General features: G+C 47.5%; 1 protein-coding gene and 1 long non-coding RNA gene across 7 annotated transcripts in view; one reads left to right on the forward strand and one right to left on the reverse strand.

Moving 5' to 3' along the window:
* LOC144275851 (uncharacterized) lies at positions 1 to 22,816 on the reverse strand. Of its 5 annotated transcripts, none has more exons than XM_077835392.1 (3): positions 22,516 to 22,816; positions 1,154 to 1,757; positions 1 to 565 (listed from the first exon to the last, which is right to left on the reverse strand). In XM_077835392.1, exons 1-3 carry the CDS (start codon positions 22,585 to 22,587, stop codon positions 45 to 47), a joined length of 1,197 nt encoding a protein of 398 aa, XP_077691518.1. In that variant the 5' UTR covers positions 22,588 to 22,816; the 3' UTR covers positions 1 to 44. The 5 variants fall into 5 exon arrangements, with proteins under 5 accessions (XP_077691518.1, XP_077691521.1, XP_077691522.1 ...); XM_077835395.1 differs by lacking the exon at positions 22,516 to 22,816 and adding an exon at positions 2,986 to 4,361 and having other exon boundaries at positions 2 to 565; XM_077835396.1 differs by lacking the exon at positions 22,516 to 22,816 and adding an exon at positions 7,545 to 8,294 and having other exon boundaries at positions 3 to 565.
* LOC144275854 (uncharacterized) overlaps positions 11,611 to 25,155 on the forward strand; it is a 46,752-nt gene continuing 33,207 nt past the window's right edge. For both annotated transcript variants that reach the window (XR_013348116.1, XR_013348117.1), the window contains exon 1: positions 11,611 to 11,752. This is a non-coding gene — a long non-coding RNA (uncharacterized LOC144275854). The remainder of the gene's footprint in view (positions 11,753 to 25,155) is intronic.

Consider the following 25,155-nt stretch of genomic DNA (forward strand, 5'->3'; position numbering starts at 1 on the left):
GGAGGGAAGGAAAATGCCACACAGCACTTTAAAAGTTTACAACTTTAAAATTTATTGAATGCCAGCCTTCCTTTTTTTGGGCAATCCTCAGTGGCGGAGTGGCTGGTTGGCCGGTGGCTCCCCCACCGCGTCCTTGGGCGTCTGGGTGTGGAGGCTATGGAACTTGGGGAGGAGGGCGGTTGGTTATACAGGGGCTGTAGTGGCAGTCTGTGCTCCAGCTGCCTTTGCTGCAGCTCAACCATACACTGGAGCATACTGGTTTGGTCCTCCAGCAGCCTCAGCATTGAATCCTGCCTCCTCTCATCACGCTGTCGCCACATTTGAGCTTCAGCCCTGTCTTCAGCCCGCCACTTACTCTCTTCAGCCCGCCACCTCTCCTCCCGGTCATTTTGTGCTTTCCTGCACTCTGACATTATTTGCCTCCATGCATTTGTGTGTGCTCTGTCAGTGTGGGAGGACAGCATGAGCTCAGAGAACATTTCATTACGAGTGCGTTTTTTTTTCTTTCTAATCTTCACTAGCCTCTGGGAAAGAGAAGATGCTGTGATCATTGAAACACATGCAGCTGGTGGAGAAAAAAAAAAGGGACAGCGCTATTTAAAAAGACACATTTTATAAAACAGTGGCTACACTCTTTCAGGGTAAACCTTGCTGTTAACGTTACATATATAGCACATGTGCTTTCGTTACCAGGTTGCATTTTGCCTCCCCCCACCGCGTGGCTACCCCCTCAACCCTCCCCCCTCCCCGTGGCTAACAGCAGGGAACATTTCTGTTCAGCAGCAGGCAAACAGCCCAGCAGGAACGGGCTCCTCTGAATGTCCCCTGAAGAAAAGCACCCTATTCAACCAGGTGACCATGAATGATATCTCACTCTCCTGAGGATAACACAGAGAGATAAAGAATGGATGTTGTTTGAACGCCAGCAAACATATACTGCAATGCTTTGTTGTACAATGATTCCCGAGTACGTGTTACTGGTCTGGAGTGGTAAAGTGTCCTACCATGAAGGATGCAATAAGGCTGCCCTCCCCAGAAATCTTTTGCAAAGGCTTTGGGAGTACATCCAGGAGAGCCGCAAATGCCAGGGCAAATTAATCCTTTCACATGCTTGCTTTTAAACCATGTACAGCATTTTAAAAGGTACACTCACCGGAGGTCCCTTCTCCGCCTGCCAGGTCCAGGAAGCAGCCTTGGGTGGGTTCGTGTGGTACTGGCTCCAGGTCCAGGGTGAGAAACAGTTCCTGGCTGTTGGGAAAACCGGTTTCTCCGCTTGCTCGCTGTGAGCTATCTACAACCTCATCATCATCATCATCTTCTTCGTCCCCAAAACCTGCTTCCGTGTTGCCTCCATCTCCATTGAAGGAGTCAAACAACACGGCTGGGGTAGTGGTGGCTGAACCCCCTAAAATGGCATGCAGCTCATCATAGAAGTGGCATGTTTGGGGCTCTGACCCGGAGCGGCCGTTCGCCTCTCTGGTTTTCTGGTAGGCTTGCCTCAGCTCCTTAAGTTTCACGCGGCACTGCTTCGGGTCCCTGTTATGGCCTCTGTCCTTCATGCCTTGGGAGATTTTGACAAAGGTTTTGGCATTTCGAAAACTGGAACGGAGTTCTGATAGCACGGATTCCTCTCCCCATACAGCGATCAGATCCCGTACCTCCCGTTCAGTCCATGCTGGAGCTCTTTTGCGATTCTGGGACTCCATCATGGTCACCTCTGCTGATGAGCTCTGCATGGTCACCTGCAGCTTGCCACGCTGGCCAAACAGGAAATGAGATTCAAAAGTTTGCGGTTCTTTTCCTGTCTACCTGGCCAGTGCATCTGAGTTGAGAGTGCTGTCCAGAGCGGTCACAATGGAGCACTCTGGGATAGCTCCCGGAGGCCAATACCATCGAATTGTGTCCACAGTACCCCAAATTCGACCCGGCAAGGCCAATTTAAGCGCTAATCCACTTGTCAGAGGTGGAGTAAGGAAATCGATTTTAAGAGCCCTTTAAGTCGAAATAAAGGGCTTCATCGTGTGGACAGGTGCACGTTTACATCGATTTAACGCTGCTAAATTCGACCTAAACTCCTAATGTAGACCAGGGCTTAGTTATACAAATCCTGTAGCATACACATCTTTCATTCAGTAAAGGAATTAACAGAACCTTAAGGGCCTGATGTTGCGGGGTGCTGAGTACCTGGCGGGGTGCTGAGTAGCCTGCACTCTCATTAACTACAGTGGAGTTCTGAACAGGAGTAAAGGTTTCCATGTGAAAATTCTTTTGCCACATCAGTACCTGTGTTAATGGTGGTCTATGAATGGAATAAAGAACAGTGAGGACCTGCACTTTCCTCCATAACCCTACCTAACTTTCCATGGACATACAGAGGCACCGCTGTGGTAGCGGTTGCAAATAACAAGCCTCTAAAACGTCTTAAAAAATTGCAAGATAGTGATACAGTTTGCAAGGAAAATTACAAGGCCTCAGTCCATCCCTATCAAAAACAAATCCACAGGATGGGGGAGACAGGAGGGAAATATCCAAAAGCAGATCCCCTCACATTTGTCCTGTCAAGTAGTTGTTGCTACGCAGAAAAGGTCTTCCCCAAATCTTGCCATTCACAGGGTATATTAAGGAGGCCCATACCCTTGTACAATGGCTCTGGTCCCCAGTGGCCCCCATTCCACTCAGAAGGGGGGAGGATCCAACTGAGGAGGGTCCTCTCCATATGCTGATCTAGGGGGAACAACATATGGCTAAGATTTTAAACATCAACGTTTTAATTGTACAACCTACCAAAATGTATCAGGCACTTGAACATTTTGCAAATGAGCCTGTACAGGCCTGGAGTTAATATGCTGCAGGGCCTCACTTGTAGCAGAGGTGTGAAAAGGGAAATACAGGTTAGCAAAAGGAGATAAACGTGAAGTGGAAAAAATGGTGGATTTCACTGTATATTTGCACTATTCGCATGGGCTCAGAAGCATAATACAATACCTGCGAAGGGAAGGGCTACGGAATATGGTTTCTCTGTAAGTATGAGCAAAGATCTTCATAGGCTGGAAATAAAATGTAACAAAACAATCTCTTGTTATAATACTTCACATTCATGTGGCTCCTTTCAGGTAAGAATTGCAAAGTGCGTTACCTTCATTACTTAAGCCTCACGGTGCCCCTATCCAAGACTGCAGCAGAGCCAATATTAAAATCCACAAGTCATGACTCCCAACCTCCTCACATAATCCCTATGCAAATTCCCCTATTAACTAATATCTTCTCCTGTTAGAGACTTGAACCCAGCAACCTAGGGACTCATTTGTCTGATCAGATGCTAAATCTTGACTTATGGAAACTTGTTTCAAAGTATAACAGCCTCAAGGCCCTCAGTTCAATCCCCATCACTGCACTGCATGTCTGACCTCCAGTGCACTGTCTACATTGGTGCTTTAGAGTGCTAAAACTTGCTGCACTCAGGTGTGTTTTTTCACACCCCTGAGCGAGAAAGTTGCAACGTTGTAAAGTGCCAGTGCAGATAAGCGCTAAGTGGCTTGGCAGTGTGTACACCTCGGGAGTTACAGCGCAGAAAGCTGCTTTACTGCGCAGAAACTTGCCACTGCAGACAGGGCCTAACTGTAGCCTTTCAGGGCACATCTTCACTGGCTTGTTGCTATGCCCCTCGTGGAGGTGGTTTTTTTAGAGCACAGTATCTCCGTGAGACTTTCTACACTACACAAGCCACATTGAAGTGCTGGAGCTGAATCACACACTCGCAAAATAAACTTTCAGGATTACCAAAACTCTATCCAGGTAAGATTGGTATCACTGAAGATACAATTCGGATTCAATTCAGTGAGGTCACGACTCATGTGACAGAACTGCCATGAATACATCATCATTCTCCATGGGAAACACGAGTTAGGTAAGACCATCCTGCAAGTCTAAGCCTAATTCATTAAGAAACTGATTACAGGTAATATCTCACCCTCAGAGATGTTCCAATAAACTTCTTTCACAGACTAGACTCCTTCCAAGTCTGGGCCCAATCCTTTCCCCTGGTACAGTCCTTGTTAGTTCCAGCAGACATCTTAGGTGGAAACTAGGGGTTTTCTCATGGCTGGCTCCTCTTTGTTCTGTTCCACCACCTTTTATAGCTTTGGCACAAAGCAGGAATCTTTTGTCTCACTGTGTCCCCACCTCCCCTTCTAAATAGAAATGTACCAGATTTAAGATGGATTCCAGTATCATGTGACATGGTCACATGTCCTGTGAGACCTCATTCTTCATTACCCAGGGGCTGGCCCACACATACACAGGAAGGCTTGCAGGTAAATAAACCCATTCACAACCAATTGTCCTAGTCAATGGGAGCCATCAAGATTCTAAGCCACCATTAATGGCCCACACTTTGCATAGTTACAATAGGACCTCAGAGTTATACTTCATATTTCTAGCGTCAGATACAAGGATCGCGCACCCCCACGGTGCTGCCGAAAAAAGGAGAGGGGGAGATTTACCGCAGGCGTGCTGCCGAAAAAAGAAGGAGGGAAGACCTGCCGCAGGCATGCAGAGCTGCTGCTGAAGAAAGAAAATAGTGGAGTGCCATCCGTCGGCGCTCCTCCCGCCGCGCACCCCCTGGGATCCTCTGGCGCACCCCACTTGGAGACCACTGCAGTAGATTATTAGCTTTGTAATTATACCTTACAAGAGACCTTTTTAGGGTGACCAGACAGCAAGCGTGAAAAATCAGGACGGGGGTGGGGGGTAATAGGACCCTATATAAGAAAAAACCCCAAATATCGGGACTGTCCCTATAAAATCAGGACATCTGGTCATCCTAGACCTTTTGCATAAAGCATATTCCAGTTACATGCAGCGTGGGGCCATATGGATCAAGGATGCTCGGGAATGCAGTGCTTCTAATGCTAGGAGGTGATTGTGATTGGTGCAGACGATGCAATATGAAGGTTTAACAGAATTGTCTGTTGCTTTCAATTAATATAATAAAGATTGCTTTCAAACCAACACCATTCTTTTATTAAAAAACAACAACCGGAGGAGAGAGTCAAACAAAAAAACCCATCAGCAGTGAGGGGGATGGGAAGGTCCCAGGAGGAGGTGGGGTCCCGGCGTGGGTGCACTGTCCACACTGGTGCTTTACAGCGCTGAAACTTGCTGCGCTCAGCGGGTGTGTGTCTTTTCACAACCCTGAGCGAGAAAGTTGCAGCGCTGTAAAGTGCCAGTGAAGACAAGCCCTCAGTCCATTTGAAATCTCAGGAATTCACCTTGTATCATTAACTTCCTTTGCTCCACTTGCAAACACCTCTGAAACTGTGGATAGTTTTTTAAAGGGATAACAAAGAGGAGGGTGGGATGCTCTGTGCTTTTATCAGATAGTTTGTATCTGATAAAAGCACAGAGCACCCCACCCTCCTCTTTGTGATGCCAGCTCCTCTGCTCTGCATGGCAACATTCCAGGGAGTATTTGAAAACAGTGATGAGAATCAGAGACAAAAAGCAGCTGAGCTTTCCAGAGGTATGCAAGGGATTTTAGATTTTCAAGTGTTGCATTTCCCCCAGACCTACTCTTTTGCCGTCCCAAATCTTAAATAGGAGTGGACATTGGGGTGGGGTGGGGTGCGGGAGAGGCTGACAGAGTATCACTGAACAGACAGCCAAGTACAGCTATTCAGAACATAAAGTTAGTTTCAATGGGCCTTTGTCCAATAACCAATCCCCCCCCCCCCCCCCGACTCTACTGTCTTTAAATAAAGCAACTTAAATAGATAACAGTTCCGAAATGACAAGACCACACATGTCAAACTTCAGCAATGCAAATTCTCATTACTTTATATGACAATCTCTCTCTTTCCCTCTTCTTTGGCTTTACACTGTCTAAACTGCATTGTAACAGCCGTAAGGTCAGGCTTGTCTCTTGTTTGTATTTGTCGGCAGAGAACCACGCATATCTACAATTCTGTTACTATAATAAACAATTACAGTGATAGTCTTGGACAAATGAGACAGCTCTAAATCAAGTTTACTCTGGTTTAAAGATTCTGGGAAAGGTCCCAATCATCACGAAATGAGAAACTAAATTGTATATATTCTTACATTGTTCTTTTCCCCTTCCAGGGAAAACATATTTCTAATCATGGGACTCCAGTTGTTTCTAATATAATTAAGTTACATGAGCTCAAGAGACATGTAAGGACACTTGCAACAGTGACTAACTGCGGTCTCTACAATTGTGCTCATAGTTTCAGGGGGGCAAATTTTTGGGGGTACTTTCTTTTCACCTAGGTCTTTGAGGGTGCATTTTCTTGCATTTAATTTTTGGATATGCAAAAACATAGCTGTGTGCATATAAACTTCCTTTGCACACATGTGGGCTGTACTGAATTTTGTGTGCAAAGGTATGAGGTTTTGTATACATTAAAAATGAGGTGTGAAAAATGAGTTCCCAGAAATTTTTTAAATAGTGATGAAGAATTTTCTGCTCATGTCTCACTTTCTTGTATTGATTCTTAGCCTGTGTGATAAAACACATGTTCACCAAATATAGACCCTGATACAGGAAAAGAGTTAAGCATGTTCTTAATTTTAAGCACATGCTTAGGTGCTACTGAAGTCAGTGGGTCTGTTGACCACATGTAAAGTGTTTTCCCAAATCGGGGTCTTAATGCTGACGTCCCTCCCACCTTTAAAAGGAAAGGGATTAGGTTCAGGGAAGCAAGTGATACTGTTCTAGCTGAAGGTAAGAAACCTGGCTCGGCTCCATCTGAGAAAATGCTGTTCCTGTACGGTCTTTCAGCATGTAAAAAGAAAGGGAGATGAAACCCATCATAATTTTCTGTTGCTCAGCTTGGTTTACCTCTTTGAGGGATATGAGTAGGAGATAAGTGGAGGTATATGTATGCCTGGTCTCTGAACATACAAGGCCCTACAGTACTTCTTGTCATTGTCATCAGAAAAAGGAAACTACAGAAACTGTACTTTAAGAGACCTAGGCTCCTGTGTGTAAAATACACTCCTGTGCAGGCAGACAGCGTGCAGCTGATGCACTACTCACTTACATCCTCAAACCAAAGGTTTTGAGTGGTGTACCAGCCTTGTGAAACAACATGGCTGTGTGGTTAGATGTTCGCCTGTGTGCATGTATTCTCCCTGTGTGCTGCCCAAACTCTGCGCAGACAGCCGGCACAGCAGACCTCAAGCGAACAGCCCTATGACCACAAGATCCATTAAGGTACAAAGGCACCAGGCCAGGTTTATTGTCGACAAAGCATAGTAACAGCACCTGGCAGACTCTACGAGGCTACTAAGACATGTATGCCCATGACAATGGACACAGCTCAGTGAACGGCAGTACTTTCCATTTCCCCCTCGGCTGGACAAAGATACTCCCTCTGAGATACATCTTTATACCCTGATACAAACAAGTTACGTACTGCCTCTGACACAGTTAGTCATTGCCCCCCGACATGGCTAGTTATTACCCATCGCCTTGTACATGTTGGTTTGATCAAAACATTTTTATTACATACTGTTATCCTGACCTTATCTTTCAGGAGGAGTCATTGTGTTCCTGTTATCCTTGGGGAACCTTGGGGTACTACTTGATATCGGGATGCGTACTCTTGCAGGAGTGCTCTGTGCTTAGCACTTCTTAGGAATATGCGTTTCTGCAACATCAGCCCTGTTCTTGCCGGACTCTGTGAGCTTGCAAGCAGGCAGAGCCTGAGGTTTGCTTGCTGCCTGAGTTTTGCTAACTGTGCTTTATATCGGCAAAGCTTTGCCCACTCCTTTAGCTGAGGCCTCATCCCAGGCCTCTGATAGAAGGGCTTATCTCTCAGTCTCTCCTCCTACTGCAGGCTGCTTTCCAGTTCGGGACTATGTAGCCAACTGATCTACATTTTATTATTTTTACTCCCTAGAGGCCCAAATATATTCCAGCCGAGTTGTGCTAGGCACCATACAACCATACAGACCATTACATATTTCATGGTTAAAAATAAAAAGGAGACCAAGAGTAAAAGAATAAGGAAATGAAGTAGGGCATTAACTTGGAAGCATCAAAACACAGTTGTTCTGGAACTTCTCTTGGGGTTGACTCCACGCTAATTTATGGCCAGCGTCTGTAGGAGGAGTCCCAACAAAAAGTTGTGGTGAGACAGCCAAACTGTTGATCCTTTGTTCTCATTTGGATGAAATTCTCTCTTTTTCAGAGGATCAGTGTAAACCCTCAAAATAAGGCTTAAATGAGATTTAGCAGTGCATAGGCCTTGAGCTGCCCCACTGCACAGGGATGAGGTTCATTAATTTATTTTAAAGTATTATATTTCTTGAAGATAACCAGGCGGTTTCCAGAACAGCACCAACACTTTACCTCTAATCTCAACAGCGCAGCCATACTCCAGATTAGATTAGTGGAACCTTGTAATTTCACCGTTAACTCTTTAATTGGATTTTGGAACGAATCCAGCAGGACATGTTTTCTTAAAGACAAAAACTCATTAGAACAATTATGGCAATGACCGCAAATTATGAAGCCATAGAACAAAGAAGGGGCTTGTCTCCCACCCAGAAGTACCTACAGTGAACTTTATCTGAACTTTGCATTGGCTAAATTAGGTTCAAGAGGTACAGTAGTGAACAAAACTATTGTACTTGGACTTTCAGTAAACGTTTGACAAGGTCTCTCACCAAAGGCTGTTAAGCAAAGTAGGCAGATAAGAGGGAAGGTCCTCTCATGATCAATAACTGGTTGAAAGAGAGGAAACAAAGGGTAGGTATAAATGGTCAGTTTTCAGAATGGAGAGGTAAATAGGGGTGTGCCCCAGGGGTCTATACTGGGACCAGTGCTGTTCAACGTATTCATAAACGATCTGGAAAAAGGCGTAAACAGTGAGGTGGTAAAATTTGCAGATGATACAAAACTACTCAAGATAGTTAAGTCCAAAGCTGACTGCAAAGAGTTACAAAAGGGATCTCACAAAACTGGGTGACTGGGCAACAAAATGGCTGATGAAATTCAATGTTGATAAATGCAAAGTAATGCACGTTGGAAAGCATCCCAACTATACATATAAAATGATGGGGTTCTAAATTAGTTCATCAAGGAGACTCACTTTAGGCTTCCGGATCCCAGCCATCATCTCTCCTGTACAGAGAGACATGTTTCACTCCCTCCTGGCCAGGGATTTTAAGGCTGCATAGCTCTCTGATTTACACTGATAATCCCAAAAAGAAAAGGAGTACTTGTGGCACCTTAGAGACTAACCAATTTATTTGAGCATAAGCTTTCGTGAGCTACAGCTCACTTCATCAGATGCATAGAATCCCAGCAACCCAGATTGCCTAGAAAGGCCAGCACCTGCATTTTGCCTTTTTGCAAGGGCTATGACCAGTGTATTGCCTGCAGTTATAAGTTATTACACAGCTCTTTCTAAGCAAGCACATTTGTTCTGAAAGTAAAAACATTACAGAGAGAAAATTAAAACAATAAAAGAACCTGTACGCATGCTAAAAAGCTTAGCAGAGATCATTGCCAACTCTAATTTAGGGCTCTGGTAGGTGTCAGTCCTTCAAAACCTACAGCTGGGTTTTCCTCATAGTTACAAGTTCCTGCTAGTCTTTAGATCAGGAACCAGAAAGAAAACGGGGTAGATCAGCTGTTTCTTTATGCAACTCAGGCCTTAGAACCTGGTTCTGTAACAGTAAATCAGCAGGCAATCACCCCCTCCTCAGGGCGTAGCTTCAAAAAGGCCAGTTTTTTTCATAACCAGAGTTGGGGAATTTGCATTAACTCCACCCTTGTCCCCTGGAAAGCCATTCTACAATAAGAGAACTTACTGTATGCGCTACAGGAGTTCATCAGCCCCTCTCCCTGCACAGAGGCCTTTGACCCCTCTCTTTCCCAGCAGTATTTCCTTATTTGTCAAACAGGCACTGAGAAATGACTGACTCAAATTCTGTTCTATTATCAACATCAAAGCATGTATCACAACATGTCCAAAGAACAATACAGTGGAAAACTGCATAGGAAATTACTTGTAACCACACTCAGTGCAATGATGATCACAAAAAATTAAGCTCTGGAATCTTTCTGGCCATGATTTCGGATGTTGTATTAATGTTCAGTTATTTACTCCTGAGGACATTCTGCGCCAAAAAAAATATAAAAATTCTGTGCATAATACTTTAAAGTTATGCAAAATTCTGCAAATTTTATTTGTCCAATAAACGTGGAGGCTCCAGCATGGCATTGGGCAGCACAGGCCACCGGCTGAAAAGAGGTGGGAGATCACCCTGCAGCTTCCCCCAGGACACGGACTCAACGGTGAGGCTGCACCCAACCCTGACACAGTGCAAGGACCAGGCCTGCCCCAGAAACACCCCAGGGCCCTGCCCCTCCATTCCAGGTGCACCAGGTGTGAGCAGGCAGGGTCAGCAAGGCAGGATCCAAGTGTGGAGGGGCTTAGTATGGGAGGAATCCAGGTGTGGGTTGAGAAGGTTCTGTGTGGGGCAATCTGGGTGCGGGTGGCTCAGTGGGGGATCCAGGTGGGGGGGGATCTGGATGCACAGGGGCTTGTTGGGAGGTTCTGGGTTCAACAGTAATGGGACTCTGCAGAGGGGTCCAAGTGAAGGTGGTTGGGGCTCAGTTGTGGGGTCCAGATGCTAGGGGAGTGGGGCTGAGTGAGGTGGGGATCCAGGTGCAACTGGTTGGGGCTCAGTACCATGGAGATCCAGGTGTGTGCAGCTCATTGGGGTGGTCCAGATGCAGGGGGAATGGGGCTCATTGGGGGGGTTCTGGGTGCAGGGGGTGGGTGACACTTGGTGGGAGGGTCTGGGTTTGAGGGCTCTGTCTGCACAGGGGTTGGGCGGATGCGGGGACCAGCTCCCTGTACAGTGATCCCTCCCCCTGCAGCTGAGAAGCAATGGGTGCAGGAAGCGCAGGAGAGGTGGGGTGGAGTTTGCAGAGCTTCCTACAGCTGGGGAGGAATCTGGGGGTGGGTCTAACACGGTCCTGGATGCTGTGCAGGGGAAGAAGTAGTCCTGTCCTCCCCAGCCCAGCCAGGACTAGCAGCTGAGCCTGGCGCAGGGTAGGAGCCACCAGGCGGGTCTCCCCCACAGTGATTTACCTCTCTGCCGGCTGCCCTGCGCACCTGAAACATACTGCTGGGGAGGGTCGCATGACCGCTCTTGTGGCTTCCCTTTGCTTCCCTGTCAGAAAATCATTTTTCTGCAGGGAAACAAAGAAATCTGCAGGGGACATAAATTCTCCACATGTACAGTGGGGCAGAATTCCCCCAAAAGTATCATTTATATGTTTTTCCCAATCGGACTGCTTTATTCATTATTAGTATCTGTAAAGTGCTGACACTGTGTTCAGCCCAGTACAAGGCATAGAAATAAAGACTGACCCTGCCCCAAACTGCTTAACAATGGGAAGACAGCTTTATAATTTAGCAATCTTCCAGGGATTTCCATGTGGCTTCAGTAATGGATAGACCTTATGTTGGCTTCCAGCAGAGGAATGGTGTCATGGGATATATGTACCTCACGCTGCTGATTGACAGTCTCTTGAAAGCTGGGAGGATAAGAAGGCTGGGAAGCAGAAGGGCAAGATGGCTAATAGAGGAGTGAGCAGGCTGGAGAAAGGAGCTCCTGCCAGCACACGACTAAACAGCCACAGCAGAGTCAATAGCCCAGGAGGGGACTGACTGATTGACAGGCTGGAGAGCCTGCAGAGATCCAGAGGAAGGTAGGAGGGAGCTCAAGGCAATGTCAGAGTCGAAGAACCCTGATCCTGCTTATCTAGTTCGAGGGGCCCTGAGCTGGAACCCAGTGAAGTGGGCGGCCCTGGGTTACCTCCCAACCCCCTGATGGACTTGGAAGTGAAGAAAGGGTTTTCAGACTCCTCTGCACCAGGAATAGACTTGGTTTGTGTCTTTTCCAGGCCCAGGAATTAGCCAGATGTTCACTCAGAAAGCAACAGGGCCAGTGTTCCCTCTAATTTTTCCCACATACGTGAGGAATGAATTTTGTTATGTGCACCAATATGGAGATGATGTGTGACACATCACCTTCATATTGGTGCACATAACAAAATTCATGTGGTGGGGATGGGGCCGAGGGGTTCAAAGTGTGGGAGGGGGCTCAGGGCTTGGGTAGAGGGTTCGGGTGCGGGGGGGGGGGGGGCGCGGAGAATGAAGGCTCTGGGATGGGGCCAGGGATGAGGGGCTCAGGGGTGGGCAGCGGGTTGGTGTGTGTGACGGGGTGAGGGCTCCAGCTGAGGGTGTGGGCTCTAGGGTAGGGCTGGGGATGAGGGGTTTGGGTGCAGGAGGGTGCTCCGGTGGGGAGAGAGGACTCTACCCAGCTCTCTCTCCCTGCAGCAGCACCTGGGCTGGGGGGAGAGGTGCCTCTCCTTGCAGCAGCAGCTTCGGGGCTGGGGCCGCAGGATAGGCGCTCCTCCCCCAGCTGCGACAGGTCCGGGCTGGGGCTGGGTTTGGGCTGCCCCTCTCCCGACCCCAACTCAGCCCCACACCTGCTGCGGCAGGTTGTGGGTTGGGCTAGGTTGGGGCGGCGAGAGGGGCTCCTCTCCACCGGCCATGGCAGGTCCGGGGCTAGGGAGGGGCCAGAAGAAGGACGCCCCTCCCACGAAAGGTCCTGGCTGGGCAGGTTCCCTGAATGCCTGTGTGGCACTAAATAGGGTGCTGCACGGCCATGTGGCCACGCAGCTTATAGGGAACTTAGAACAGGGCCTGCCCATATGGATTAAAGGGGCACTCACAGGAGCAAGAGGCGGTTTCAGGACGTAGAGCCTTCAGGAAACCCCTCTTTTTCTGTCACGCTTGGAAAGCCAGGCTGAAAAACTTGTGCTATGGGCTTTGTGAAGTTTAGCTCACTGTGCTGTTCAGGGCTGATAATGATTTGCACGCAGGGACCAGCTGTATCTGCAAAGATTACACACATTCGGTGTAGTTCTAAAAACTCCCTAATGAGAGTTACTAGAATATAGAAGCAAGAGAGACATTTCTCCTTATAGTCCATCTGATGGCAAGCTCAGCCTCACTCTGGATAATGGAGCAAGGAGGGAATTTTTGAGATATTCCCCCAAAAGAGGATTTTCAAATGAGTAAATTCTTCCAGGAATTCACAGGTAAACATGCTGCTGACTCACAGTGAGCTCAGTCCCAAAGTGCTTAGTCAGACTACCCTTCTAGTGAAGGCAATGAGTCAGGATTAAGGCATGGGTCCAGCATTTGTTTCAAAATCTATTGTAGGGAAGATTTCATTGGGCATGAGCAACAGGTTCCAGGGAGAGGAGAAGGAGCCTTCAGAGATGCAAAGCCTACCCTTCCCTGCAGCTCATGCTGGGGCTTTACAGCCTGGGCCTACACGTGTAGGTCTGTACTGCAGCTGGGCGTGTGCCTCCCAGCTGATGTGGACATACGTGCTAGCTTCACTGGAACCAGTGTGCTCAAAATAGCACTGTGGATGTTCTAGAAGCATGGACTAGCGACCCTCGCTCAGACCCAGGGGGTCAAGTGGTCTTGTGCTTGGATGGCTAGTCTGTGCCACTGCCCGTGTACGACATCCATGCTGCTATTTTTAGTATGCTAGCTTAGGTGGAGCTAGCATGTGTCCAAATACCCAGGCTGGAGGCAAGCTCCCAGGTGCAGGGTGGACATACCCTAAGACTTTTCCTACTGGCGTGGTTCATTCTGAGAAGGGGAAATTGGCAAAATCTACAATAGCAAAATGGAACCAGAAGACCATTCCATTCAGGATTCCCAGCCCATTTCCCGATTGATACACTGGAGAGCCAAGTGACATCCATCCACCCCTCTGGTTGAGGTGCACACAACTAGAGGGTTTGTTCTCTTTTAAGAAAACAGTGTTACGGGTGTGAGGCAAGGTGGTTGGATCAATGGTTCTGGTTTTAGCCCACCTCTGCTTACAACTTCTTTGTCACGGTACACCCGGATTCTCCACCCATGAGCTGCAGCTCAAACACACACCAAGCAATCAGCACTACTGAGTTTAGAATAAAGCCATGCTGTGCAAACTGCCTTCCTTCCAAATATGAACTTCCACCTCTTCTCTCCCATCACTTCCTCCTTCCTCAATTCTCCCCCCTTACTTGTTAGGATGATCTTCTCTTTAAATGCTGGGCCAGATCCTTGAATGATGTAAATCAACAAGCTCCATTGAAAAAATCCACACAACCACCCAAATAGAGTGCAAACAGAATCTCCTCTGCTAGGGAAGAAAGATTAATTAAGTCTGCTAGGGACTTCACCATTCAGGCCTAATTTGCCTGGAAATTATGATAGCTAGCTATCACCATTTAACTAGCTAGCTGTCCTGTGTTTCTCAGAATTCCGGTAAACAGCTATCTGCACATCCCAGTACAAATAAGAGCAGAATAAGCTAATAATGGAAAGCTTTCTTCTTTCTTTCCAGTATCAGGGAGTAATCACATTGCTGTGTATTGGCCTACCATGAGGGCCCTGGCAGAAAGCAAGAAATAGCCTCAGTCTTATGCAAGAATACAAGAAAACATTGCTTCCTTGACCAGATGGTCAAGGAAAATTAGTTCGGTTTTGGGTTTTGTTTTCTTGGCTTTTTTTCTTTCACTTGTGTTTTACTTTGAAAATCCCCACTGGTGCAGGATCTTCAAGAGAGTGGTTTATGCTTTCAATTTCTTGCACAATCTGCCTTTGGAATTTTGCCTTAACTACATGGTTACCCACTTTCCCACAACAGCTCACTACTTAAAAGAGTACGTCCTCTCTCAACTATTTCATAGACTTTGTTTTAAAGAGAAACTGATCTTGTGCCAGCATGCTCTCCTAGACTGAATATGGGACAGGGGATAGGAACTCCTGAGTTAAATCTCAGCCCTGCTACTCACTCACTATATGGCCTTGACCAAGTCACTGACTTTTGCTCTGCCTCAGTTTCCCCATCTGTAAAATGGGAGTAGTAATAGTGGCCTGCCTTGAAGGAGTGTTGTGGGGAATCAATCAGTTAATGTCTAAGGGTAGGTCTACACTGGCAGAGTTACAGCTCAGAGAGCGCTGAAGTGAAACTGCTGTTGTGTGTTCACACTGTCAGCTGCCTGAGCAATAGTGTGTTCACACTTGTGGCACTTGCAGCGGTATTCGGAGCGGTGCACTCTGGGCAGCTATCCCACAGAGCATCTCTTCCTCTTCTGCTGCTAAGAGTTGTGGGAAGGTGGAGGGGGTTTCGAGGCATCCTGGGTCCTGTCCCAACACCTTGTGATGCATTGCTTCACATCCCAGCAATCCCTGTGCTTCCATCAGCATTTGGCGCTATCTTTCAACAGTTTGTGTATTGTGCGCTCTGCCTCTTCGGTCTGCAGGAATGGATCCTGAACTGTTGACCAGTATGCTGCTCGCTCTAACACGTCACGAGTGGCAGTGGAGGTATTCCTTAAACTACAAAGGCAAGAGGAGTGTGACATTGATCTCACCACGCGTACTAGCTATGACACGAGATTGCTTTTGGCATTCACGGAGGTGCTGACTACAGTGGAGCACTGCTTTTGGGCTCAAGAAACAAACACTGAGTGGTGGCATCACATCTTTATGCACGTCTGGGATGATGAGCAGTGGCTGCAGAACTTTTGGATGAGGAAAGCCACGTTCATGGGCCTGGGTGATGAGCTTGCCCCAGCCCTGCAGTGCAAGGACACGAGAAGGAGAGCTGCCCTGCCATTGGAGAAGCGTGTGGTGATTGCACTGTGGAAGCTGGCTACTTCTGACTGCTACCGATCAGTCGCTAACCAGTTCGGAGTGGGAAAGTCGACATTTTCCACAGGCTATCTTCGTTAGGGAAGATATCTCACTGCTGAGGGTGAACAGGGAATCAAGGGAGGGTCTTCTCCAAGACTGCGGCTTCCACCCTGGGCCCTACGTGGCTTGCCTGTGTGCAGCAATGGTCTCCCCTCCCCCAGTGACAGCAGAGTGGTGCGGGGAAGTTACAGTTAATGGGGCAAGAAACAAAGCAGCTCTGCCAAAGAACCTGTGGCATCAGATTGCCCAGTATCTCGATGCGAGTTTCCTGGAGATCTCTGACGGAGATTCCCATGAAGTGAGGGAGTCAATCAACACCTGTTCCGCCGCTCAGACGAGGCATGTGGTGGTACATGCATCATCCAGACACAAGCCTGCATTCTGCAACCCTCCTGCTCCCAACAACTCGCTTCAGCGATTCCCAAAATCAAATCCGCTTACCAGAGGCCTCCTCTCCTGTTTGCGCTTCACCAACATCTGACAGCTGTGACTGGCTAGCCTCCTCCAGGGTAGAGAAGAGCTTCTGGCTGCATGCATCTCTGACCTACAAGTCGTCCTCTGCCTCTGGGTCACCTTCCCGATCCTCCTCTAAGATTTCCTCCTCCTGGCTCGGTCCACTCTTGACTGGCACGCGAGACACCAAAGTATCCACAGGGGCCTTCGCAGTGGAGGTGAGGTCACGGTCGAGTAACGCATCCAGCTCTTTGTAGAACCAGCAGCTCATGGGCGCAGCACTGGAGTGGCAGTTTGCCTCCTGCGCCTTGTGGTAGGCATTCTGCAGCTCCTTCACTTTGACCCTGCACTGCAGTATATCCCAGTCGTGGCCCCTTTCTGTCATGCATCGTGAAATCTGTCCATAAGTATCATAATTCCTACATCTGGAGCGCAGCTGGGACTGGCAGCCTCCTCTCCCCAAATGCTGATGAGGTCCAGCAGCTCAGCATTGCTCCATGCAGGGGATCGCCTGGTGCGTGGAGTCAGGCACCCGGCCAGCTGGAAAGATGCGCTGAGCTCACTGCATGCATCACTGAGCAAACAGGAAGAGGACTTTCAAAATTCCCAAGGAATTCATGGGGAGGGGCTCATGCTTGGTCACCTGCGGGCAGGGCAGTAAAGTCCAAACCGATGACCAAAAAGGCAAAAACAGGCATTATGGGACACCTCCCGGAGGCCAACTGCAGTGCTGTAATCGACCAGGGCGTCTACATTGGCACCGCAGCGCTGTACCCCCGGCACAGAAAGCTGCATGCCTCTCGTTGGGGTGGTTTTTTTACAGTGCTGCAACTAAGCACTCAGTGGCTTGGCAATGTGTACACCTCGGGAGTTAAAATGCAGAAAGCTGCTTAAATGCTCAGAAACTTGCCAGTGTAGACAAGGCCTAAGAAGTGCTAGAGGCGTGGTGAGCATTTTTCTGAGAGTGGCCCAGGGTGAGATTTTGTGTGTTAATGAAGAATTATTCTTACCCTGTTTTCTATACTGTAAGTTCTGTTTAAAGATGGAGGAATGTGCCTGCTTTCGCCACTGTTCCCTGGGATGGCAGCTGCTGAATTTCTCTGCAATGCTGTGGTGAAGCTCATAACGAACCAGTCACTTTCAATTTAAAGGAGAAGAAAAAGCAGATGTGTCAGTGTTAGCAGCAAACTCACTGGCTGCCACAAGTTTCAAATGTGAATAAACTGAATGCCCAGATCTCGCATTTGGATACTCAGATAAGTACTTAGGCAGGTGAACTGTGCTAATGGAATACGGAACTGCATGATTGCAAGATGATTATTAAAATACACACACCCAACGACACTCAAGCAAGAACAATGTGCTCAGCATTATGTTAGAGACATAAAGGAGAAAGATTCTAATTACAGAGAGGATAAGGAAAAAGGAAATGTTTTTGATAATCTTAAACAACACAGTTCACTTACTGCCATTTCCCATAGATCTGAATTGTGTCATGCCAACTTGATAGGAAAACACAATACTGAGCAGGAGTACTAGTGGCACCTTAGAGACTAACCAATTTATTTGAGCATAAGCTTTCGTGAGCTACAGCTCACTTCATTGGATGCATCACGAAAGCTTATGCTCAAATAAATTGGTTAGTCTCTAAGGTGCCACTAGTACTCCTTTTCTTTTTGCGAATACAGACTAACACGGCTGCTACTCAAACAATACTGAGCATTGCTTCTGGTGGGCCATACCCACAGAACCCAATATTGGCCTTTCTTCAAGCTATTTAACAGCAGTTCTACCAGAAATAGGAGCTACACTTTATCCTTCAGTTTACTAACCAATCATTCACCACAACATGCCTTGGCTGGATTAGAACCAAGTAGGCAGCAAAACGCTCTAGAGCCAACTCCCTGAGCCATTCAGCCAGCCAAGGGGAAAGTCTGAAACCTGAATCCCTCCCTACTACTGGGAAAATAGCAGAACAGTTCCATTAGCTCAGCCAGTACAGAAGAGATCAGTCACACATGAGCGGGACCGCCATATCCCAAAAGCAACGTAGTGTACATATAGGTCAATTCATCACAGTGGGAGACCGGCCACTTGGGTTATTTGTACGAAGCTGGCATGATCAACTCATAGGTCTATATAGATTTTTGAAGGAGAGGAAACAGCAAGTTCTAGACTTCTGTTCTCCTTCACTCTTCAAAGTCAGATCCCTTGGGAGGATGGGCGGAGGGGAACTATGTCAGTGCCTTTTCCACCTCGGCACCCCATAAGGATAAATATTACACTGGCTTGCTCCTTAAGTCATCACATTCGCGGTCAAGGAATAGGACACCCAGGCCTACTTTTCTTCCAGTACCAGCGTAAATCAGGAGTAACTCACCTGAAGTCACTGGAAGCACACTGTCCAAAAGTGAGATGAGAATCAGGCTTTGGGTCTGACGCTCAGGAAAAATGAAATCAAAGGAAAGTCAATGTAGCCCTCCTCCTAATTGTATATGCCACTCAAAGCTGCTCAACTAACACGATAGCATGGTCATCTTCAAGATTCAAGCAGAAGCAGCTATTTAACTGCCCCAGGGTATCAGCTTGGGACAGTTATACAGCGGTCACACCTGTGTCTATCCCAGTTGGGGCTCCCAAGTAGAGCCCTTTGTGGGACTATTTTTTTAATCCCGCTCCCAGAATATCCAGTCCCACCTGGTCCACGCGCTTTCCCCCCTGCCCCCCACACCCACGCCTCCCCCTCCCCCCCACGGAGGCCTGGGAACGCTCCCCTCCCCCTTCAGAGGCTTGGAGCCAGCCCGCCCCCTGCCCGCGGGGGGGCTGCGTAGTACACTAAAATGTCTAGGGACAGCCCTGTAAACAACGCATGGAAATAATTAAAAATTTTACCTCACAGCCGATCTACACTGCTTCAACTGGAGGATATTTGTCTTTTTTTCTCTTGATCCTCTTTCAGTCTCCTCTACATAATAGATCCAACTATGGCAATATTTATTGTTCTTCTGAAGATGTTTCCAATTTTCATTCCAGAATGCTGAGAAAAGCTTTATGTTTTTTTAAAAGGACATGACTCTGGATTGTTTTAAATCTTTTTTTTTTTTTTTTTTTTAGGTATTGTTTAAAATCATAAAACAGCGAAATGACAATAAGAGCTTGTCTACATGAACATTAGTTTGCAGAAGCCTGCCCCTTGTCTGGGTGAACTCTGCTGATGTACATTAACTGTTTGTTAGGATGCTTTGATCAAGTCCTCTTTTGATTAGATCGGGGTGGCCAACCTGGGGCTCTGGGGCCACGCGCGGCTCTTCAGAAGTTAAGATGCGGCTCCTTGTACAGGCACCGACTCCGGGGCTGGAGCTACGGGCGCCAACTTTCCAATGTACCGGGGGGTGCTCACTGCTCAACCCCTGGCTCTGCCACAGGCCCTGCCCCCACTCCACCCCTTCCCGCCCCCTCCCGAGCCTGCCGTGCCCTCGCTCCTCCCCCCCGCCCCAAAGCCTCCTGCATGAAACAGCTGATCGAGAGGTGCAGGGAGGGAGGGGGAGGTGCTGATTGGTGGGGCTGCTGGTAGGCAGGAGGCGCTTGTAGCAGGGTGTGTGGGGGAGAGTTGATCAGGGGCTGCTGACATATTACTGTGGCTCTTTGGCAATGTACATTGGTAAATTCTGGCTCCCTCTCAGCTCAGGCTGGCCACCCCTGGATTAAACCAAAGTGCTCTAACGAACTGTTGACATGTCTCAGCAGGATCCACACTGACAGAGGTGGAAAGAAAAGGAGTACTGTTGTCATCATGAATAGGTCGGAATATGAACAAGAGGCTACTTGGCAGCTCTCCAACACCACTTTCTACAAGCCATTACCCTCTGATCCCACTGAGAGCTACCAAAAGAAACTACATTTGCTCAAGAAACTCCCTGAAAAAGCACAAGATCAAATCCGCACAGACACACCCCTGGAACCCCGACCTGGGATATTCTATCTACTACCCAAGATCCATAAACCTGGAAATCCTGGGCGCCCCATCATCTCAGGCAGTGGCACCCTGACAGCAGGATTGTCTGGCTATGTAGACTCCCGCCTCAGGCCCTACGCTACCAGCACTCCCGGCTACCTTCAAGACACCACTGACTTCCTGAGGAAACTGCAATCCATCGGTGATCTTCCTGATAACATCATCCTGGCCACTATGAATGTAGAAGCCCTCTACACCAACATTCCACACAAAGATGGACTACAAGCCGTCAAGAACACTATCCCCGATAATGTCACGGCTAACCTGGTGGCTGGACTTTGTCCTTACCCATAACTATTTTACATTTGGGGACAATGTATACCTTCAGATCAGCGGCACTGCTATGGGTACCCGCATGGCCCCACAGTATGCCAACATTTTCATGGCTGACTTAGAACAACGCTTCCTCAGCTCTCGTCCCCTAACGCCCCTACTCTACTTGCGCTATATTGATGACATCTTCATCATCTGGACCCATGGAAAAGAAGCCCTTGAGGAATTCCACCATGATTTCAACAATTTCCATCCCACCATCAACCTCAGCCTGGTCCAGTCCACACAAGAGATCCACTTCCTGGACACTACAGTGCTAATAAACAATGGTCACATAAACACCACCCTATACTGGAAACCTACTGACCGCTATGCCTACCTACATGCCTTCAGCTTTCACCCTGACCACACCACACAATCCATCATCTACAGCCAAGCTCTGCGATACAACCGCGTTTGCTTCAACCCCTCAGACAGAGACAAACACCTACAAGATCTCTATTAAGCATTCTTACAACTACAGTACCCACCTGCGGAAGTGAAGAAACAGACTGATAGAGCCAGAAGAGTTCCCAGAAGTCACCTACTACAGGACAGGCCTAACAAAGAAAATAACAGAATGCCACTAGCCATCACCTTCAGCCCCCAACTAAAACCCCTCCAACGCATTATTAAGGATCTACAACCTATCCTGAAGGATGACCCAACACTCTCCCAGATCTTGGGAGACAGGCCAGTCCTTGCCTACAGACAGCCCCCCAACCTGAAGCAAATACTCACCAGCAACCACATACCACACAACAGAACCACTAACCCAGGAACCTATCCTTGCAACAAAGCCCGTTGCCAACTGTGTCCACATATCTATTCAGGGGACACCATCACAGGGCCTAATAACATCAGCCACACTATCAGAGGCTCGTTCACCTGCACATCCACCAATGTGATATATGCCATCATGTGCCAGCAATGTCCCTCTGCCATGTACATTGGTCAAACTGGACAGTCTCTACGTAAAAGAATAAATGGACACAAATCAGATGTCAAGAATTATAACATTCATAAACCAGTTGGAGAACACTTCAATCTCTCTGGTCACATGATTACAGACATGAAAGTTGCAATATTACAACAAAAAAACTTCAAATCCAGACTCCAGCGAGAAACTGTTGAATTGGAATTCATTTGCAAATTGGATACAATTAACTTAGGCTTGAATAGAGATTGGGAGTGGCTAAGTCATTATGCAAGGTAACCTATTTCCCCTTGTTTTTTCCTACCCCGCCCCCCAGACGTTCTTGTTAAACCCTGGATTTGTGCTGGAAATGGCCCACCTTGATTATCATACACATTGTAAGGAGAGTGGTCACTTTAGATAAGCTATTACCAGCAGGAGAGTGGGTTTGTGTGTGTGTGTGGGGGGGGGGTGAGAAAACCTGGATTTGTGCTGGAAATGGCCCAACTTGATTATCATACACACTGTAAGGAGAGTGATCACTTTAGATAAGCTATTACCAGCAGGAGAGTGGGGTGGGGGGAGGTGTTTTTTCATGCTTTGTGTGTATAAAAGATCTTCTACACTTTCCACAGTATGAATCCGATGAAGTGAGCTGTAGCTCACGAAAGCTTATGCTCAAATAAATTGGTTAGTCGCTAAGGTGCCACAAGTACTCCTTTTCTTTTTGCGAATAAAGACTAAAATGGCTGTTACTCTGAAAACTGACAGAGGTGGCAGGCTAGTGCAGGATAGATTGACAACCCATTTTAAAACCAACTAAATGTTCACGTAGGCAAGCCCTAACACACTTAAATAATTCACTTCAATCAATAGTTTATTAATGTTAATATTTCACCCTGTTACCTGAAAAGCGCTTTACCAGAGGCTACTCTGACTTACTCCAGAGGATCAGCCACTGGAACTGGTGTGGGGGAAGGGAGTAAAACTGGTTTAAATCTACCCACCAGTGAGACCTCGTCACCTCCAAGCACTCCTTTCCTGGAGCGGAGCTGAAGATCTGGCCCTTGGTTGGTCATTTGCTCTGTGTCTTCTGCACTAGGTCACCTCAGACCTCCTTTAATCCAGTCCCGGGACATTTGAAGAGGCTCAGCTGTGACTGGCTGGAGGGGGCAGCAGATTAACAGTGAGAAAAAAGGGGTGAGCCTCCACTTGAGAACACCAGGACTAGCCACATTTACTGCCTCAGAGGACCTGAACCAAACACAGCACCCTTGCAATTTGAGTGGCCTCAATGTGCTGTCAACCTGTCATCCAGCCTGCTGCACCCCCTGCACTGTGCATAGTGAGTCCAGGGCAATAAGCTCATCCCTGACAGAGGTCCTGTCAGCTAGCTACAACACAGGCCTCCACTAAAATCCTCTAACCTTCTCCCTTCCAACAAACATCTCTGCAACATGCCAATCCTTTGCTTCTCTGGGGGATGAACTGTGAGAAATCTGAATAAAAGTCCTAAAGGGACATATGGAACTAAGGGGACTGCTGTGACAGCAGGGGCACTGTCTGTGCTATGAAGGGCCCTTTGACCAGATAAACTGCAGAGGGGAACTTGCATTTTTTCTCAACTCTTTGTGGCTGCTCTCCAGAGCAACTCTTAGCAAAGACTAAGCCCCAGAGGAATTTAGGAATGGGGGAGGGGAGATTGGGAAAGAAAGCCTAAAAGAAAGACCAGATTTTGATGAACTGCTGACTGCTAAAAAAATCCCCAAACTAGGTTTTGTTTGAGTTTAATTATGATGACCAAACACTTCAGGTGGTGTTTATTATGCAGAATTACTAACAAAACTGAAAGGATGCGCATCAGGAGAAAACAAATCTAATTGCTAAGCACTCAATGTACTTGGTCCTAAATCACTCCTAGAGAAGGATGCTAAAGAAGAGAATTTTATGAATTGATTTAATAACTGCAGATGCCTTAGGTTGTGGGTTGTCTTGGCCAGTAAATCCGTGTCAGAAAGGTGATGTGAGCACACTGTGTTAGAAGAGCTGAGAACATTTATATACAGAATCATATCAAATCACAGTTTACAAATGGATTGATGAGCTCCATTTCCTATGACCTACCAGCATGCTGAAGGCAGATTCTGATCTCTTTAATAATGATGTAAATCCCAGTTACCTCTGCTGAAGTCAAGAGAATTAATTCTCTGATGCAATGGGAATCAGAATCATGCCACTGTGTATGCATTTGTCTCATTAAAAGCACTCATTAAAAAGTGCTGGGGAATGTGATAGAGCGTACTCTCATTTGGCCTAGGCTGTACTCAGCAGCTACTGCACACGCAATGCAGCTTCCATTGATGCATCTTAAATGGAAGCAGACACTAAGGCCTTGTCTACACTGTCAAGTATTTTCACTAAAAGGCAGCTTTTAGCGATGAAACCGCAGAGGTGTACACACTGCAAAGTCACTTTTTGAGACAAAACTCCTCAGTTGCAGCACTGTAATAAAACCACCTTGAGGTAGAGTGACCACATGTCCCGATTTTATAGGGACAGTCCCAATATTTGGGGCGCTGTCTTATATAGGTGCCGCTTATCCCCCAGCCTCCGGCCCGATTTTTCACCCTGGCTATCTGGTCACCCTACCTTGATGAGAGTGAAAAGGCTTTTCGCGCAAAAATTTTCTCGCCATAGTGCCAGTGTATTGCTTGCTTTTCTCGCCGTAAGTGGCCTCCGGAGGTGTCCCACAAGGCCTGCGGTGACCACTCTGCTCATTGTTGTGAACTCTGCAGCCCTGCAGGATGCACCTCTCCCCTTTCAAAACTCCATTCTGACAGCCGGTGTGCTGTGCAGTGCTGCTCTGCTCCGGAAAACAGAGAGCCAATCATTACCTTGGAACACTCCTGCTGTCTCCCACACTATGAACACAGAGGCAGGCAGGCAGGGGTGGATATAAATATATGTGTGTGTGTGTACTGTCTGTCCCCCTGCCATACACACATGCTCCCTGTCACACACTCTCCCTCCCCCCGACTTCAGTCGAAAAGCAGCTGGCGATCTAGTAGGATGCCCATGGAACAATGGGATTGAGAAACCTTCATCATGTGATGCTGTACCTGCCCCATGAGGCATTGCAAACCCTTCCCAAAGCACCCTGCCACCAGTTGCGCAGTGGGATAGCTACCCACAGTGCGCTGTTCTCCTTGTCGTTGCAAGAGCTGCTAACGTGGATGTGCTCCAGCAACACAAGGAGCACAGTGTGGACATGCAACAGGGGTTTAATTAAAGCACTTTAATAAATGTGGTATAACTTTCGGCAAAAAAACTTGGCCTAAACTTGTTTTGCATGTTGTTTAGCTCCCTGCAGCTTTCTTAGATTTATGGGTGTTCAACAGTATGATGTATAAAATGACTGAAGAGCTCAGTAAATCTCCTACCAGGCAGGGGTCCAGACAATTAACACTAGTCACAGTTGTCACAGTTGTCTTGGCAGCAATAGGCCCCTTTGTTGGCATTCTCACCTTAGAGACCCAGGGCTGACTGGGCCATTGAGATGACACTCTATCTCTTCCTCTCTAGAAAGTTGTGCACATCAGGTCAAGGTTGGAGTATTTACATTAGCAGGACATTATGGGGAAGCTTGA

The sequence above is a fragment of the Eretmochelys imbricata genome, chromosome 15 (genome assembly GCF_965152235.1).
Source record: "Eretmochelys imbricata isolate rEreImb1 chromosome 15, rEreImb1.hap1, whole genome shotgun sequence".
Taxonomy (NCBI): domain Eukaryota; kingdom Metazoa; phylum Chordata; order Testudines; family Cheloniidae; genus Eretmochelys; species Eretmochelys imbricata.

Bases quoted from the DNA above. Each gene is read 5' to 3' on its own strand.
- LOC144275851 (XM_077835392.1), bottom strand. From the start codon at position 22,587: ATGACCAACCAAGGGCCAGATCTTCAGCTCCGCTCCAGGAAAGGAGTG. The intron at 1,758-22,515 runs GTGGGTAGATTT...CTGTTTGGCCAG, and splicing joins GAGGTGACGAGGTCTCACTG to CGTGGCAAGCTGCAGGTGAC. The intron at 566-1,153 runs GTGAGTGTACCT...TTTCTCCACCAG, and splicing joins AGGCGGAGAAGGGACCTCCG to CTGCATGTGTTTCAATGATC.